Raw genomic sequence first — 15,972 nt, 5'->3', positions numbered from 1 at the left:
TTTCCCTATTTCCCCTGCCTCCTCCACTGGTTTTTGGACATTTCCTTTGTTGAAGGTTTCTGTTTGAGGACTATTCTTTGCATGGTAATTGTAATATAGGAATATTACCTACTGTGTTATCGCCTCTGAGTTATTTAGTGACCAACTACATTTGCCTCCTAAACCCACTCCTGTGTATTACCATGGCCACACTCTCCAGCAACTTCAGCTCGTACATACTTGAGAACTGTTTCAGAAAACAGTTGTTGGCTTAGATAAGAAATTATTTCTCCTAATCTCACCCAAAGTAATGCAGATAATTATCATCTACCAACATTAGTTTTAATTTTACTACCCCTTTCCTAGTGCTCTACCTTTTACTGTTTCAGTTCTTGTTTTTGATATTATTATGACAATTTATTTTAGGCCTTTTTATTCACATGACCTGGTACATATGACTGTATGGGTAAAACTTCATGGATTTACTCCTCAGTAACTGCGTGTTTCTCTTGCTTTGCTTCTTCCTGCTCAGCAGGCAATGGTAGTTTCTTACCTGAACAGCAGTGGGATAAATGCACACGTTATTATTTCTCCCAGCCCTACGAGCTGTCTTTAGCTTATAGAAATCAGGTCATTTACATTTCCCCAGTGGCTAGTCTTAAAATACTATCCAAAAATATTTATCCTTTGTCTGTATGCTTGCTAGCCTCATGCCTCCTCAGACGTGCATTTTCTTATTTGTATGGTTCCCAGTTCTCACTTGTTGGTCTCCTGCCCACAGGGGTTCTATTTTCGTTGAATTTACTTGTCTCTTGAGATAAACACAGAAAATTTATTATAATTCCCCATTCCCTATTAAGCCCAAACTTAACCTAAATGTTTGTTTTTCTAAGCAGTATCTTTCCTAACCTATTTTATTTCTCTACTTTCTAAATTTAGTTGTCTTTAGAAATTAACAAAGGCCAAAACCCTTAGAATGTAAAAAAACCCTCTCTAGTTCCAAAAATAATACACCACCAGACTTTGGAGCACTTAGTATGATCTCTTCTTTGTGTGTTTATATATAAAATGGGATCCTCCCCAGTTATTTATATTATAGATACCAATACAATCTTGCTTATTAGGTAAGGAAGTCTACCACTGCCACAGGCTTCCCTGCAAATTTTCATAAACATGTCATCAGTGTGCAATGTAGTATGCTGGAATAATATCCACGCTAGCGCTGGCATCAGAAGCAGACATTGCTGTTACTGACAACACTGTCAAGAAGGGAAATTGAGAGCCATGTTGCAAATACAGCCGCTCTGTTGCTGGTACGTGAGTTGGAGCGTTAACTGCATCTGAGTCTGCTCTAGGCAGTTGTCCGCTCTGGCAGACTGATGTATTTTAATAGAAATGGATCCCATGTCCTCCTGTAGTGGAACATAAACAGGTGATGCTGCAACCACTGTATTGCACGGGATGAGGCGAGATTAAGACTTTTCAAATGAGAAGAGTAACACTCCACATAATTCAAGAACTCTGTGGCAGAATAAAAAATGAGCAAGGTTTCCCAGTTCCCAAATCAGAACTCTTTATATTGCGCAGTCTCACTGTTTCTCTCTTGCCGTTGCCTTTCTCCCTGCTTGTGAAATTTCTGACTTTTTCTGTATCCGTAGGCTGTGGCTGAGGAAGGTGTGAGTGTGCTTGTTCACTGCTCTGATGGCTGGGATAGGACAGCCCAGGTTTGCTCTGTAGCGAGCCTTCTATTGGATCCGTATTACAGAACTATGAAGGGATTCATGGTAAGCAGGTTCTCTTTCACAGAGTAAATACAAGTATTATGGCATCATTTAAGATTAATATCTTTGGTTTTAATGGAAAATAAACTTTCCTTAAATACACCTGTTTTTAAAAAAAGTAGGAAGGAAGGTTTTTATCTGTCCAAGTTTCTGTATGAAGTGGTATCAAAGCCAGGGATCAGTTGAGCGTCCATTTATTTTTTTTCCTAACCTTTACCAAGAAACTTTCTTGCAGTCCAAGGAAAGCAAGAATTTGTATTCATTTTCAGGGATCAGTGAAGGTTTGAGTGTCAGAGGTGCGTGCTCCCTAGACATTAGGTTGCAATGAGCAGCAGCGTTGGAAAAATCTGTTCCTTTTCCAAGCAAATCAGCACTGGTAAAATATCTAGGAATGCTTCTTGCTCACACGTAAAAAAGAAGTTTGAGATGGTTTTAGGTTCTATTTTAGAAAATGGTGAATCAAGCTAATTGAAGTAGTGCTGAAATACTGGCATCCTATCTGCATCCATGAAGAGTGCTACTTTCTGTTGAGTTGGCAGCAGAGCTCATGGCTCGTTATTTTTCTGCTTATTCTAAAAATCTGAGATTCTAATACTGCCTGCTTATATCATTCTTGCTTGTCACTTTTCTGCTTATTCTAAGAATTAACTGGGATTCCAATACTGTTTATTTATGCCACTCTTCTGCCTGCTTCAACATGTGTCAGCTCTGCTCCACAACACTGAATGCAATATTCTCATTTCAGGTGTTAATTGAAAAAGACTGGGTTTCCTTTGGTCATAAATTTAACCACAGGTAAGGTGGTGCTAAGGTTTTTCTATATATTTTTATGCAGTCGCTATCTGCTGTCATTCCAATTTTATTTCCTTGTTGCCTTTCAAAGCATTTCAACAGAATACCCTCAGGAAGCCGCTATACTCTTTTCTCCTACTATATGATTTATCTGCCTGGAAAAAAAATCAGTGAAATATTTTCATATCAATCTTTTCTTACATACGCACTCCAAGACTGCTATTGGGAGTCCTGAGTGCTGCTTTTGCAGTTGCTACGAGCATTGAGAGACTCTTGTGAGAGAAAAGGAGTATGTGTATGTATGTCGCTTGCAAAATCCCTTTGGACTCCAGCAGATCTTTCAGTAGTGCCAAGGCTTCCCATGTAAGTCCCTGTTCAGCAAAGTCTATGTCTTCCATACTTAATCTTAGGCATGTCTGCAAATTATCTATTAAGTAAAATATACTCTTCCTATTACACTCTGATTTAATGAAAACAGTAGGATTTGTTCAGAAATGCCATAAAGGGAAGCAAAAAGTCAGCTATTCGGACAAGTTTCTTTGTACATCCATTATGTAAATGCTGTAATGTAATGAAAATGTTTGATGACTTTTTATACTTAAACATGGATGAATATCCACATTTTCCTTCTTTCTTGTATTTCCTTTTAGTTTCAGCAAAAATATAAAATGCAACTTTTATATTGGAGTTTAATTACATTATATTGCTTGACTTGAATATAAATGTATGTTCTGGCTTCAAAAAAAGCCAACAAAGCTTTCAGGAAAACTCTGCAGCTCCATACCACCTGTGAAATTCTAGCTAAGTAATTACTACATTTAATATGATACTGTCAGATGCCTAATATTATCAGTGGTAAAAGAGATGAAATGTGATCACCACTGTTAGCTTTGGTTTGCAATACAATATTGCTATATTCTCTGTGATGCATCATAATAGTAGAATTAGAGGTTTCTGTTTTAGATGTTTATGGAATTCCACTCTGGTGCCATACGCACGCACACACCCCCCTAGCAGAATAATTGATTTAAAATGCTTCTTCCTATTATGTAGACTTACAAAATATTTTTTACTTCTATGTGGTTTGTATTTTCAGGCCCTGTTCTTCAAGGTACCCCATTGCAAGTGGTTCCACGAGACATTTTTATAGATAGAAAACTTGATGTTCACTTGATACATACAGTAGCATGTTAAACACTTCCCACTTCCTAAAAATTTCACCAAGAGAGGGCAGCTTTAAACTGTTTTCTGCCAAGGTAATTCTGTTCCTCTCCTGCTCAGTTTTCTGGTTCTGGCAATGGTTTGCTACTGAGAGATGATCCAAGCTAGCTTTTTAAAGTCATTGCAGTCATTCTTATGATGAGTAAGTAAAAACACACTAACAGTTGAGATTTTAGAAATGAATGCCTATGATGTAACTTGACCACTAAAAGTGAGAGGTTTGTTTTCATTACTGTGAATTCAGTTTTCCTAGAGGATTTCAAGTTATATTTGAATGTATCTTGTATTGTTTCAGATATGGCAATTTAGATGGAGATCCAAAGGAGATATCCCCTGTTATTGACCAGTTCATCGAGTGTGTTTGGCAGTTAATGGAACAGTTCCCTTGTGCCTTTGAATTCAATGAGAGATTCCTCATCCACATACAGCACCATATCTATTCTTGCCAGTTTGGGAATTTCCTGTGTAACAGCCAGAAGGAGAGACGAGAACTGAAGTACAAAGCTCCTATTTTTTAGTAGCATATTTATATGTGGGGTGTGTGGGTGGTGGTGTATTGAGGAGTCGGACATTTGCCACACTACATATATGTGCTTTTGTAAGGCACGAGGTGCAGTGTGGACTTTGTGGCCTGTCATCTTCCAGCAACGCAGATTAATACTGGGAAAAAGTTGATCCTCTGCAATGGGGCTCTTCTGGGAGTGTAATCCATGGGGTGCGTGACAGGGCTTAGTGAAAACTTACAAGAGCATTAGCCCTCTCGCCATATGGCCCTACCTTTATTGCAGAATTAACAACAAGGCAACAACACACAACAGCTCTAACACAAGATGATAGTAACTCTAGTTAAGTTCTCAGTTTAAGAGTCACTGCTTTTCTGTTTTAGCTTGTCTTTGGATCTCACGTCAGGACACTTCAGTCCTAATCTCTCAGATACTTTCTTACAAACAGCCTTTCTGTCTGGTAGCCCTCCCTAGGGCTGAGTCAGCAAACTGTCCTTCTGCTGTCTGGCCCCAAAGCAATGATGAGTTAATCTACCTGCCCTCAGGCCAGAGCAGAGACATTAATACCATTCCTGGCAGTGCTGATGTTTGTATCTCCTTCCTGGGGCCCTGGGTCCTCAGGTACATCATGATACGCTTTTCTCATGCATCTGGATCATGTCAGCAGTAGTAATGAGAGGGAGGTGAGAGTTCCTGCTTACTGTGGCTGTTTGGTCCCTTTCACTGCTCAAATGCAGAGGCATTTAAAATCAAAACCTTCACAGGTCATCATATCCCAAAACCTAACTGCATGAGAAATCACAGCTCAATTGTGCTTTTGAATGTGGGGATCTCTTTGGTGGAGATAGGTCTGAAAACCAATTTAATGGAAATGATCCTCTTCATCTTGCAAAGGAACCCTTCTCTCTCCAGTTGTTCTGGCTTTATGGGAAATTGATTGGATTTTTGGTTTTAGTGACCAATAAAGGAATTTGGGACTCTTTTTTTCTAGAACTTAAGTGTAATTCTGTTCAAGAAGTATAGAGCAGATTGTAAATGAGTAGTGCAGAGCATTAGAAAGTCTTATTTTAAGCTTTTTCTCTATCTGAATTGTAGTAGACACTTAATATATTTTTATTTAATATACTTTTTCAGAATCCAAGAACGAACATATTCATTGTGGGCTCACATGTGGAAAAATCGTGCCGATTACCTGAATCCTTTGTATAGATCAGACCACAGTCAAACCCAAGGGACCCTGCGCCCACAGACGGCTCCATGCAACTTCTTGTACAAGTAGGTAGTGTCTTGCTATTCAGAATTTTGGGATGTGGTAGTACAGAACAGAGTGCCTTTGTATTCAAGTATTTCTGATTACATAAGATAGCTTATAAAAGTGAATTCAGTCTCAGATGCAATGTGTGCTCATAGCCAGCCAACACCGCTGCACCATTCCACAGCGGAGTATTAGTCAGGAAAGAAGCTTAAGATTAAAGCTATATTGATAGTCGTGTGTCCTAATTTCATGGTTACTCACTTCTTCCACTGAGATATGGCCCCTTCAGTTCTGTTCTTGTCTGTGGTTTCTAAATTTAAAGTTGCTTAAACATCTTCAATTCAAGGTGGTGTGGTGATTATTTGGATCAATTGATACCAAAAATAAAAGAGAACATTTCAAGAAATCATACGGTTTCATTGCTAAAATGAGTGTTTAGTAAAACACAAAGCAGACTTTCCCCATGTTGTTGTTATACCTTGAAGTATACACAGCAAGTTTTACTTGATATTTTAGCTTTTTTCAAAATGTACCAAAATATCATAATTTTAGAAGTGTTAGTATTGACATTCTGACTTGACTAATCATGCCATTAATCTTAACAATCTTAAGGACAACTTGATTAGAAGTACATGAAAACTGTGATTTAAGTAAAACTGATCAGTTTGTTTTCTAGATGCAAGTATAAGCATCTGTTAAAAAGTCAGTAATACCTGCAATGACAAAAATTGAATTATTTCATGTCTACTATTCCAGATAACATCCACTTTAAAACAATTTAAAAATAGTCATTAATCATGCTCTTTAGGATACTGGGATTTATAGAAGTACTGATACTGCAGATGCTCCACCAGATGAGTAATCCTGTTGATTTTAATGGAATTACTTGTGTGTGTAGAGATTCCAAGCATGAGCTATCAGATGATAAACTTAAGGGGAAAACGCAACTTAAATAGTACACTATCAGGGTAGGAATAATAACTGCCAAGGAGCACGCACATGATCTGAAAATATCTGCAGCTGAGGGCATGCCTCTCGGTTACTTAACCTGTCTGGTGAACTACTTACGTACTCAGGGTCTGGCTGTGGCCACATACTGCCAGGAAGACAGAAGACAGGAGGAGTGCTCAAGTAAGCTATGTATTTACAGTTCAAGTCCTTTCCTCCTGAAAAATGAAGATAAAGTCAGCTGTTTAATGAAGGGTTTGTCAAATAATTTCATAGAACCAGAAGAGAACTTGCCAATGTATACGCCTCATGCAATTTCCATAGGCCAGATTGAAGTGTCAGTTTAAAGAGAACAGGATGCCCTACTGTTTTTTACAGTAAAAAAACCTGTTAACTATCTGCACCTCACCCCCCCTCCCAACCCCAGACAAAAACAAGCACCCAGAATGTAAAAGTTGACTTCATGGGAAGTTAAACGACAGTTGAGAGCTAGGATTACAACAAACTGTCTTTGACACCGTGGCTGTTTTATAGGTACCACTGCTCTAAAGCCCATGGTGTAGAACAAGAAAATAATACAGCAAAAGTTTGCCTTCAGTGAACCACCCTCAGCCATGTGGTCTAAGTCAAAGGCACATTCATCTTTAGTATTGTTCTATTGTGTATCAGAATTGGCTCAAGCTGTGTACGTCCACAGAATTGCATCTTCAGGACAGAGCCAATGCAAATGAACTACAGATTAGAGGGCAGATTTACATTAGACATTAAGAAGAAATTCTTTATTCTGAGAGTAGCAAGACATTGGAACAGGTTGCCCAGGGAAGTTCTGGATGTCCCCATCCTGGAGGTGTTCAAGGCCAGGTTAGATGGGGCTTTGAACAACATGGTCTAGTGGGAGGCATCCCTGCCTATCTTTAAGGTCCCTTCCAATCCAAACCATTCTATGATTCTATGAAATCTTACCAAATACTCAGTGAACTTATGGGTAGGCACTCTAATGATGAATAACCCAGGACATGTGTCTGGAAAAAAGAAGTATGTATTTAAGAAAATTGCTGAGCTTCCTGTCAATTCCAGGTTCTGGAGTGGTATGTACAACCGCTTTGAAAAGGGGCTGCATCCTCGACAGTCAGTTACTGATTATCTGATGGCAGTAAAGGAAGAAACTCAGCAGCTGGAAGAAGAGCTGGAAATCTTAGCAGAGGTAAAAACCACTTGATTTTGATGCCCCAGACTTAACTGGTAGTAAAAAAAAACCCCAACTCCACTCACTGCACAGTCCCCTATGTGCTACATCCTTTTTCAGAATGGGGATGTTCAACCGTCATTGCTGTTCTCTTTTTTTTAAAAAAAGGCAAAGACACGTAAGAGGATCACTGGGCCCTAAATGTGCCCATGTCACATACACTGTTTCCTTTATTTCAGAGACTGGCGAATCTTCAGAAATCACAACTAAATGATAATAATAAAGTCAAGATTAAGCAGCAAGACCAAAGCAAACAGTTAGGGCTTTCTACTTCCAATAACAGCTTAGCTAATACTCCCCAGGAGTATAGCAACGATCTGAAGTCATTCCCATCCTGGAGCCCTTCACAAGGAGATGAAGAAGATTCAGCCCTGATTTTGACACAGGACAACCTGAAAAGCTCTGATCCCGACCTCTCAGCTAACAGTGATCAGGAGTCTGGTGTGGAGGACTTAAGTTGCAGGTCCCCAAGTGGAGGTGGCTGCTTGCCTAGTGAAGACAGTGGCAAGGATTCAGATGAGGCTGTGTTTCTGGCAGTCTGAAATACTTTCACAACAGCAGGGATCCAGATGCAGTTGAGTCTTTGAGTCTGCAATGATATCTGTGCATCAGATGAAGAATGGGAGTGGTCTGTGGCCTACAGAAATAATCCAAAGAAAGGGAACTGTGCAATTGTGTAAGTAAAGATCTAAGCAGAACAAACCATTATTAGTTTTAAGACATCATGCTAAAGAAAGGTAATATCTGCTGTTATATTTAGTTAAGCCAATGTGGTGTTTTACTTTATTAATGCTGCACATAATTATTCCTTACTTCGTACATTTCCGTAATTATTTATTGTACAAAATAATAGTTCTTCTCCAAAGATGTGAAATTCCAAAGTATTCTTACTAATAGGGACAAGGTTGAAGATTCATTCGTGTTAGCCTTACTGGTAAATCAGTCAAACTTATTTTTGTAGAGCTCTTTTGCCTTGGGACAGATTGTGTCTATTACTCACTTTTTTTCCATGGGAGGTGTTAAAACATCAAAAAAGTTCAAGGAATATAACAATACTTACAGAGCCTTCATGGTAAAGCATCCCTTTATAAAGAAAGGTACATAAGGCAGCGTACTCTAGCCTCTTTGTGTTGTTCTGAAATGTGATTGATTGTATCTTACCCTTGTTTCAAACTGCCTACATAAGATATAAAGGTAAAATTTTACAGGTGATAAACCCCCAAATTCTCCAGCGTATTTTGACTCCTAATGTCAATGTTTTATTTTAGTGGGAGTGAAGTACACATACAGCACAGAGAATAGGGAATTCAAAATCACTTATAAAATCACTTATGAAAGGGCATCACTCCAAATTCAGAATTAAAGGAAGGTTATGCCCATAAAAGAACTGCTACAAAACTGCTACATTTCTTCCAAATTTTACTGTTCAAAATAAACTAACCACAACCAAGGTTGTGGGTTTTTTATCTCCAGACAAAATTTCTTCTTTATTATTTGCCAACCTGAACAGAGCATGGCAGCGCTAATTTACGAAAAAAAAATGATTCACTACAACAGAAAGTTTAATCTCGTTTGGTTTAAGAATTTTCAGTTTTTAAGAACAGGAGTAACAGCTTTCATAACCATAGGTATGGAAATAAACCACTGAAAAATGTTTACAATGTGGGATGTTTTGAAACTCACTGAAAAGGGATACTGGGGTGTCATTCTTCCAAGTTTCTGTTTTCCGTTTTTTTTTTAATTGTTCTTATATCAAAGCAAAAAGTTAAAAATATAATTCCTATGGCTGCTCTTACCTGCTTGGAGACAATGTGGCTCTGAACTCTCGTAAAGCCAAGTGGTAGTAATGTAAGTTTACTTTGGTTGCATTTCATAGTACTCCTTCAAGTACAGACTTACAGGCAGAATTACACTACATTAATACACCTCAATTCAGAAGCTTTAGATTTTATTACTCAGTCTGCTTTCATGGAATGGCTTTCATTCTGTTCTGTGAACTCATGTTACGAAAATGAGTAGGTAAACTTCAGTATTATTAATATCCTCTTAAGAGAGCTGCTATCCTTAAGTAATTAAATTACTAAAAGAAAGATTTATCTTAATGTTATACTGTAAAGGCCAGATCCTCAATCTGATAAATCACTGTAGCTCAATTGAAATAAATACAGCTATGATAATATATACTCTGTTGAGAATCTAGCCTTCTGGTTTTTAATCTTTGTGAATTTTTAATAAATGAAAGCCCCAATTTTAATTGCACTTCTAAAAATCTTTCATACTTTGAACATAGCCTGTAAAATTTATCATTTTTAAGGAAATTTTGAATGGCTTTTCTCAAACTAAAGAAACAGGCCGTGAAGTCAGCAATGAAAACAAAACACACAAATACTCCATTTAAAAATGAGTTTGAAAATCGGCAATATTATTGCACATCTTTAAAATACAACAATTGTGTATGATGGTGTTGTGTACTATTAGACATATCTAGAAATAAATGCAGAACAGGAATATATGCAAATTCAATGCACTGTCTTCATGTCGCTTATGCAACTCCTTGTAAGTAGCTTTACAACTAAAATATTAAGATACTAACATTTTGTATTAAGCCTTTACTTGGCAGCCCTCTGGTGATGTGTCTTTCAGTCCTTGGAATTCTGGATTAGCTCCTACTGTTTCCATTGTAACGTGTGTATCTGTGGCATCATTTGCCTGCTGAGCAACACTTTCAAATAAACACCAAGGTCATTTAGTGTTACATCATTTCACACCAGTGAACGAAACAAAGGTTTGCTTTCCCAATTTCTGTAATGTAGTTTGTCATTTACTCAAGAGGCACTTTGTGACTGAAATTAAGGCATTTTTGTATCTTCTCTACTTTGATAATTGACTCTAGTAGTTTAAGCTGTGGAGGAATCTACAACTGATAACCAAGGAAGCTGAGGCTCCTCTCAATTGAGTTAATCATGTGGGAGTGTGTTACCCAACACCCCCCCCGCCGCCATTTTTTTTAAGGGAATGTGACACAAAAAGGATGAGAAAACCACAGTGGGAACTTCACTGATTTCTTGTAGCCTTGCGGGAATCTCTCTGCTGCAAATTCTTGCAAATTTGGCATGAGCCCACTGTAATTTGAAATGGGACACACGTGAACCCAACAAAGTGCTGGAAAGAAAGGATTAGAAGAGCATTATAGATTTCTGCGGTATAATTTTAGCCTTATTGGCTACTGGCTTACAGGCTGTTCTTTAGTACGAAAATATGCATGTAAAGGACACTGAAGGCAATGGGATAAAACAGCAGAGTTCCCTCTGCAAAAGACCACCATCTAAAGGACAGAAAGCAAACTTCTTCACTACCTGCTTTTATTGGTAGCTCTATACAAGACAGGTGGTAAATTGGTAATGGATTCTGAAAATCTGAAAAATAAAATTAAAAATCTGGAAGGCACAACTCAGACCAAAGGATAACATTAAAAGTATGGAGAGGAAAAAAAAAATTAAGAAGAGGGAGGCGGGGAAAGAAAGCTCTTTGTAAAATTAGCAGAAGCAGGGAACCACATTCTTTGAAGATGGGGCAAGCCAGAGCACCAGTTGACATGACATGAAAGAAGTTTGATGACACAAACTACTGACTATTAAAACCCAGCAACAAGGAGGTAGCCTCTGCAACAAAGATAAGCATTTCATCACTGTTGACCGGCCAGCTGATACTTTCATGTGGACACTGCCCTGATCTGCACACAGTGTGCTCACGTTTATCACAAACATCACAGGCAATGGGGCTGCTGCTGCTGTGTGCAGCCTGAAGGCTGAGTGCAGTGTTCGGGTTGGCTCATCCACCCTTGCACTCTGTGGTGCAGAGACAGGTGAACACCACAGTGTCTGAAAAATGCTGCAGTTGTCACTGACAATTCATTTGGGAAGGGAGGAACGTGTGGTGGGGTAAGTTAAAAGCAGGTCATCTTATCACAGAACGAAGATCAGTGAAAAAGCTGCCAGAGATCCAGGGCCAAGCAAACCCCTAATTCAGAGAAGCAGGAAACACTGCCAGAGAGCAGGGTGATGAGAAGGTAAAACAAGCATTCATCTTGACTTACGCTATTTAAATTGCCAGTGAAGCACCTCAAGGCAGCACGTCAAATCACGTTGAACCTTAGGGGCCTTTTAATATAAATCATTGTGGAAAGCAGCTGATGAAACATAGGACCACCAGAACTGTTGTGGCTGACTTCACACAAGGATTAAATTCTAAGTCTGCTGGTTGCCAAGGTTATTCAGATTAATTTATTCTGTTTCCAAAGACTAAAAGAACACAGTGCTTTATGTTAAGGCATTCTCTTATTACTCATATACAAACTTTCTTTGTAGCTTATTACTACACAGAAATTCGATCTCTACAGTACCTGACCAAAACAAGGCATTTACAAAAGCAGTAGCCAGAGATGCAATACAGGTTTTCAAAGCCCATTTTAGTGAAGGCAGCTCCAGGAATTACTCCTGTGGAAAGGGTCAGACAGGAAATCACTACACAGAAACATGAAAAGTTTGTCCTTTAGTTAGTTTACGGGATGTTTCCAACACAGTCCTACAATTCAATACCAGTAAAACCAGGGCCGGTATCCAAGAAACAAGTCCAGCAATGCCCAACTCTGTCCATAAGTTAGACACAAGGTATATTAAAAATCCCAAAGCCTTATTTCCAAGTTTAACACTTTACAGTATTTACTCTTCAGAATAATGTACACAATAAGGCTGTGATAACTGACTTAACTTTGTTGCCAATTTTAATTCAGTTTTACCTGAAGGTGTCTTAAATCTCTCTTTCAGAAAGATTTATTCTAATCTTTGAAAGAACTTGGACAGAAAAGATTTTTAACTTCCGCATTTGGTCAAGGTCCAAAGTGGCAAAGCTGCAGGAGTACGTACAGAGCAATCAACAGAAATACAATAGACAGCTAGATACTGCTTGGAACTAACTCAAATCTAGTCTCTTGCTTGTAGTGGTGGCTACTATAGCTGTACATACCTGACAGTCCCTATCTTTCAGAAAGGTTAGCATGTCAAGTACACTGGAAAATCTAGGAAAACTTTCTTCTACAAGCCCCAGAAGAATGTACCATTAACATCAGTTGTATACAAAATCATCCTAAAACGAAACCTACTGTATTTCAGACTTGGCATTTTAAAATTTCTCAGGTCTGCAATGGCATTAGTTACAATTACTATATGGAGAATTCAGTTCTGGATTTAAGTTGCCACTTGACTCAGGGAGGAACAAAAGGCCTAAACTCAGCTATTAAAAAATACTTAGCATTAAGATCAGATGTTAAAATTAGGCAAAACCCAGACTCAGTTAGTAGTAACAATACAGAATGCACCCTCACACCCACCCCAAACTACTGCCACCTCCATACTCCTGTATTTCTTACTTGTTTAAGTCACTTTTCCACTTGGCAGAACACCTCACCATGAGCACGACAGCACAAGGCTCTCCAGAAACAAGTCACTGTATATAACCTCTTATTCCAGATTGCTTAAGAGTTCACTTGAGACATTTCAAAAGATTTTAGAATATGCATCTAACAGCAGCTGCCATTCTCTCACACTTCATAGGGAACTGTTTAAAGCTGGATTTACACCTATACGCTACATTTTGGCAAAATAAGGTAAGGAATATGCTTAACAGTCAACTACCAGCAGGCAAGAAGCCAAAAAGCCTAACTGAGAGTGTTTTCAGTGTTCTACTAAGCCTGGTGAAAGTATGACTACTACCTATAAGCAAAAATGTTTGCATTGGCACAACCAGTGTAGGACTAAAAGAAAACTAAAAACCCCAACCAACCAGCAGCAGGTTGGCTTGTCCTTTAAGGGCCAGAATCAGGCTGGCCATTGCTGTGTGTGACAGGGTGCCTGTAACTAACCCCAGTACACCATTGTTGAATACAGACATGTCTTCTGTGCTTGTTTTGTAGAGGATGGGTTTGTGACTGCAGAAGGGTCTAAAAAATGGAAAATTCTAAGAATAGGAACAACAATATGAGAGAGAGAAAATAGGGAGAAAAGAGAAGACCTTAGACTTTCATATCCCTGAACAAGAAACACTGTACTAAGAACTTGCATTGAGCAGTGACATTTTCTTCTAGGCTCTCCTGCATGGAGAAGTCCTGAGTTTGTAAATCTGCTCACAAAAGTAACGTAAGAAGAAAAGCTGAAGTGTTGAGAACTTGTACTACTTTGGGAAGGAAATCCCCTGGCTAGAGAGTTTAGTCCCAGTAGAGCACCATAATACACTGTATAACATTCAACAGGAGGAAGCCTGTCATTCCATGCCATTATAAAATGTATAAAGAAGGTATTAGCTAAACTCAGGAAGAGCACTGGTTTTTGGTCATCTGTTCCTTTCTCTGCTTACAAGGAAGAAACAACAACAAAAGCAGCCCTGTACAGGATTTGTCTAGTCTTTAAGCTCATTAGTAAGACACTCAGAAAAAAATCCTAAACAACTTGTACACTCAGCACAAAAACTGTAGACAATTTGTCAAGATGGTAATACTGATGACTTAAATCTAACTCTTCTCCAGAGCTGCAGAAATCACACTACTCACTCAAGTTCAGAATCACTTGGAAACCTATGCAATCTCATTTTTAATTAGGGCTTTAGTTAGTACCTTAGCAGAAGTGCAGTGTCAGTATACAAGTAGTATTACGCACAGGTGTTTCTTTCCAAGAAGATACTCTAAAATTATTGCTTAACCATGGCACTTAAAACCTCCTTATTTTTTCAGGCACCTAAGTATCTTCTTTGATTTGGATCCCAGTTCTATTTGCTTGGGACATTTAATCTCAGAATTAGACCAGCTTTACAAAGAAGAATCCCATCAAATACCAGTTAATAATTTACTTGCTCTGAAAGGCAGTAGCTTAAGACAAACAACCACAGTACTGTAAATTATGGCTGGGCTGAGATTAAAGTGAAAGATCATGTGAAGACTGACTATCCTGTGGAACAGACTTCTTGCATTTAACGTGATTTCAGTAACTCCAAATTAACTCACATTTCTCCAACTCAGAAGAAATACCTTATTGCATTTTGCTAGAAGAGCATCGAGTTTAGGACTGACTGAAGATCAGTGATACAGAAAAGAACTCGCTTGGACTGACATGCTTTAGTTTGAGACTTGAATCTGTGATGTTGTGTGACCCCATCCGGGTAACACAGAGGCAGTGTCTTGGCTAAGAGGTTTACCTCCAGACTGCTTCCTGACAAGAAAGAAGCAGGGTTCCTGACAGATTACTTAATCAGTGCTTTATCTTATTTATCTCTCAGAACTGTACAACTCCTTTGGTTCTTCTGGAACTTGACTGTCTCCATGAAAACCTAATGCACTGACAAGATTAAGAACAAGAAATGAGTCTTTTTGCAAGAGCAAGAGAGAACACACATGCCTGTATTTAGAGGCTGTATTTTTCTCCTATAGAATACTGCAACCACTCCCATCCATTCTCACCAAATATACCCATCCTAAAAAAGTCAGCTCACCACAGGCAAGATTCAGTAACTAGAGGGCAGAATTAAGTCTCGCTTCCAAATTCTTTCACTGGCCTCGAGATAACACACTATGCAACTCCAGCCAAATTAGTTTCTTTGTTCCTTGAAATTAGGAAGTAATAACTGCTACTTCACAAAGAACTTCAGAACTAGTTTTTGTAAAGTATTTTGGGGTCCTCACATGGTGAACATACTCATATTGCATAAAACAGAAACTGTGAGGTCACCTGATTATTTTTCCTTTAAGTAAAAACAAGTATGAAGATTAAATCTTTAGATGAAAACTGTGTTTAATTACAGTAGTAGGTACCAAGCCACACCTGAAATCAAGTGCATCTGTGCTACTGAGCAACACACCAAATCTATGCAGAGATCATTTATTCTATTTTGATTCCAATATAATTTGTTCCAACATGTCATTTGCTTAATCCAAATCTACTTACCCAAAACACAATACAGGCTATACTTAGTTTTGTATTATTACTTTAAAGTAAAAAAAATTGTTCTTAAACATTTTGGCTTTGAGAAAAGACAGCTTGTGAATCCACTGACAATCTCAAATTATTGACTTCTTCAGTTTCCAAAGCCCTGTCACCGTTGATCTCGAACTTTTCCACAGATCAAGCCAAATCTGTTTAAAGTTCAAAATACAAAAGATATGAATTATGTTTTTATAAAAATGTAAAAAGCTAGTCAAAA

General features: G+C 38.3%; 1 protein-coding gene across 1 annotated transcript in view; it reads left to right on the top strand.

The window, feature by feature from the left end:
* The window catches only part of MTMR7 (myotubularin related protein 7), a 38,016-nt gene extending 29,749 nt beyond the window's left edge, over positions 1-8,267 (top strand). Inside the window, exons 9-14 of the mRNA XM_010187932.1 lie at positions 1,638-1,763; positions 2,506-2,555; positions 4,069-4,269; positions 5,411-5,551; positions 7,557-7,683; positions 7,905-8,267. Coding sequence (XP_010186234.1) covers positions 1,638-1,763; positions 2,506-2,555; positions 4,069-4,269; positions 5,411-5,551; positions 7,557-7,683; positions 7,905-8,267 — 1,008 coding nt within the window. The remainder of the gene's footprint in view (positions 1-1,637; positions 1,764-2,505; positions 2,556-4,068; positions 4,270-5,410; positions 5,552-7,556; positions 7,684-7,904) is intronic.
* The last annotated feature ends 7,705 nt before the right edge of the window (positions 8,268-15,972 follow it).

This window comes from Mesitornis unicolor, unplaced genomic scaffold (assembly GCF_000695765.1).
Source record: "Mesitornis unicolor isolate BGI_N332 unplaced genomic scaffold, ASM69576v1 scaffold29187, whole genome shotgun sequence".
NCBI classification, from domain to species: domain Eukaryota; kingdom Metazoa; phylum Chordata; class Aves; order Mesitornithiformes; family Mesitornithidae; genus Mesitornis; species Mesitornis unicolor.
Note: the sequence above shows the minus strand (reverse complement) of the source record. Positions and strands in the feature narration are given on the sequence as shown.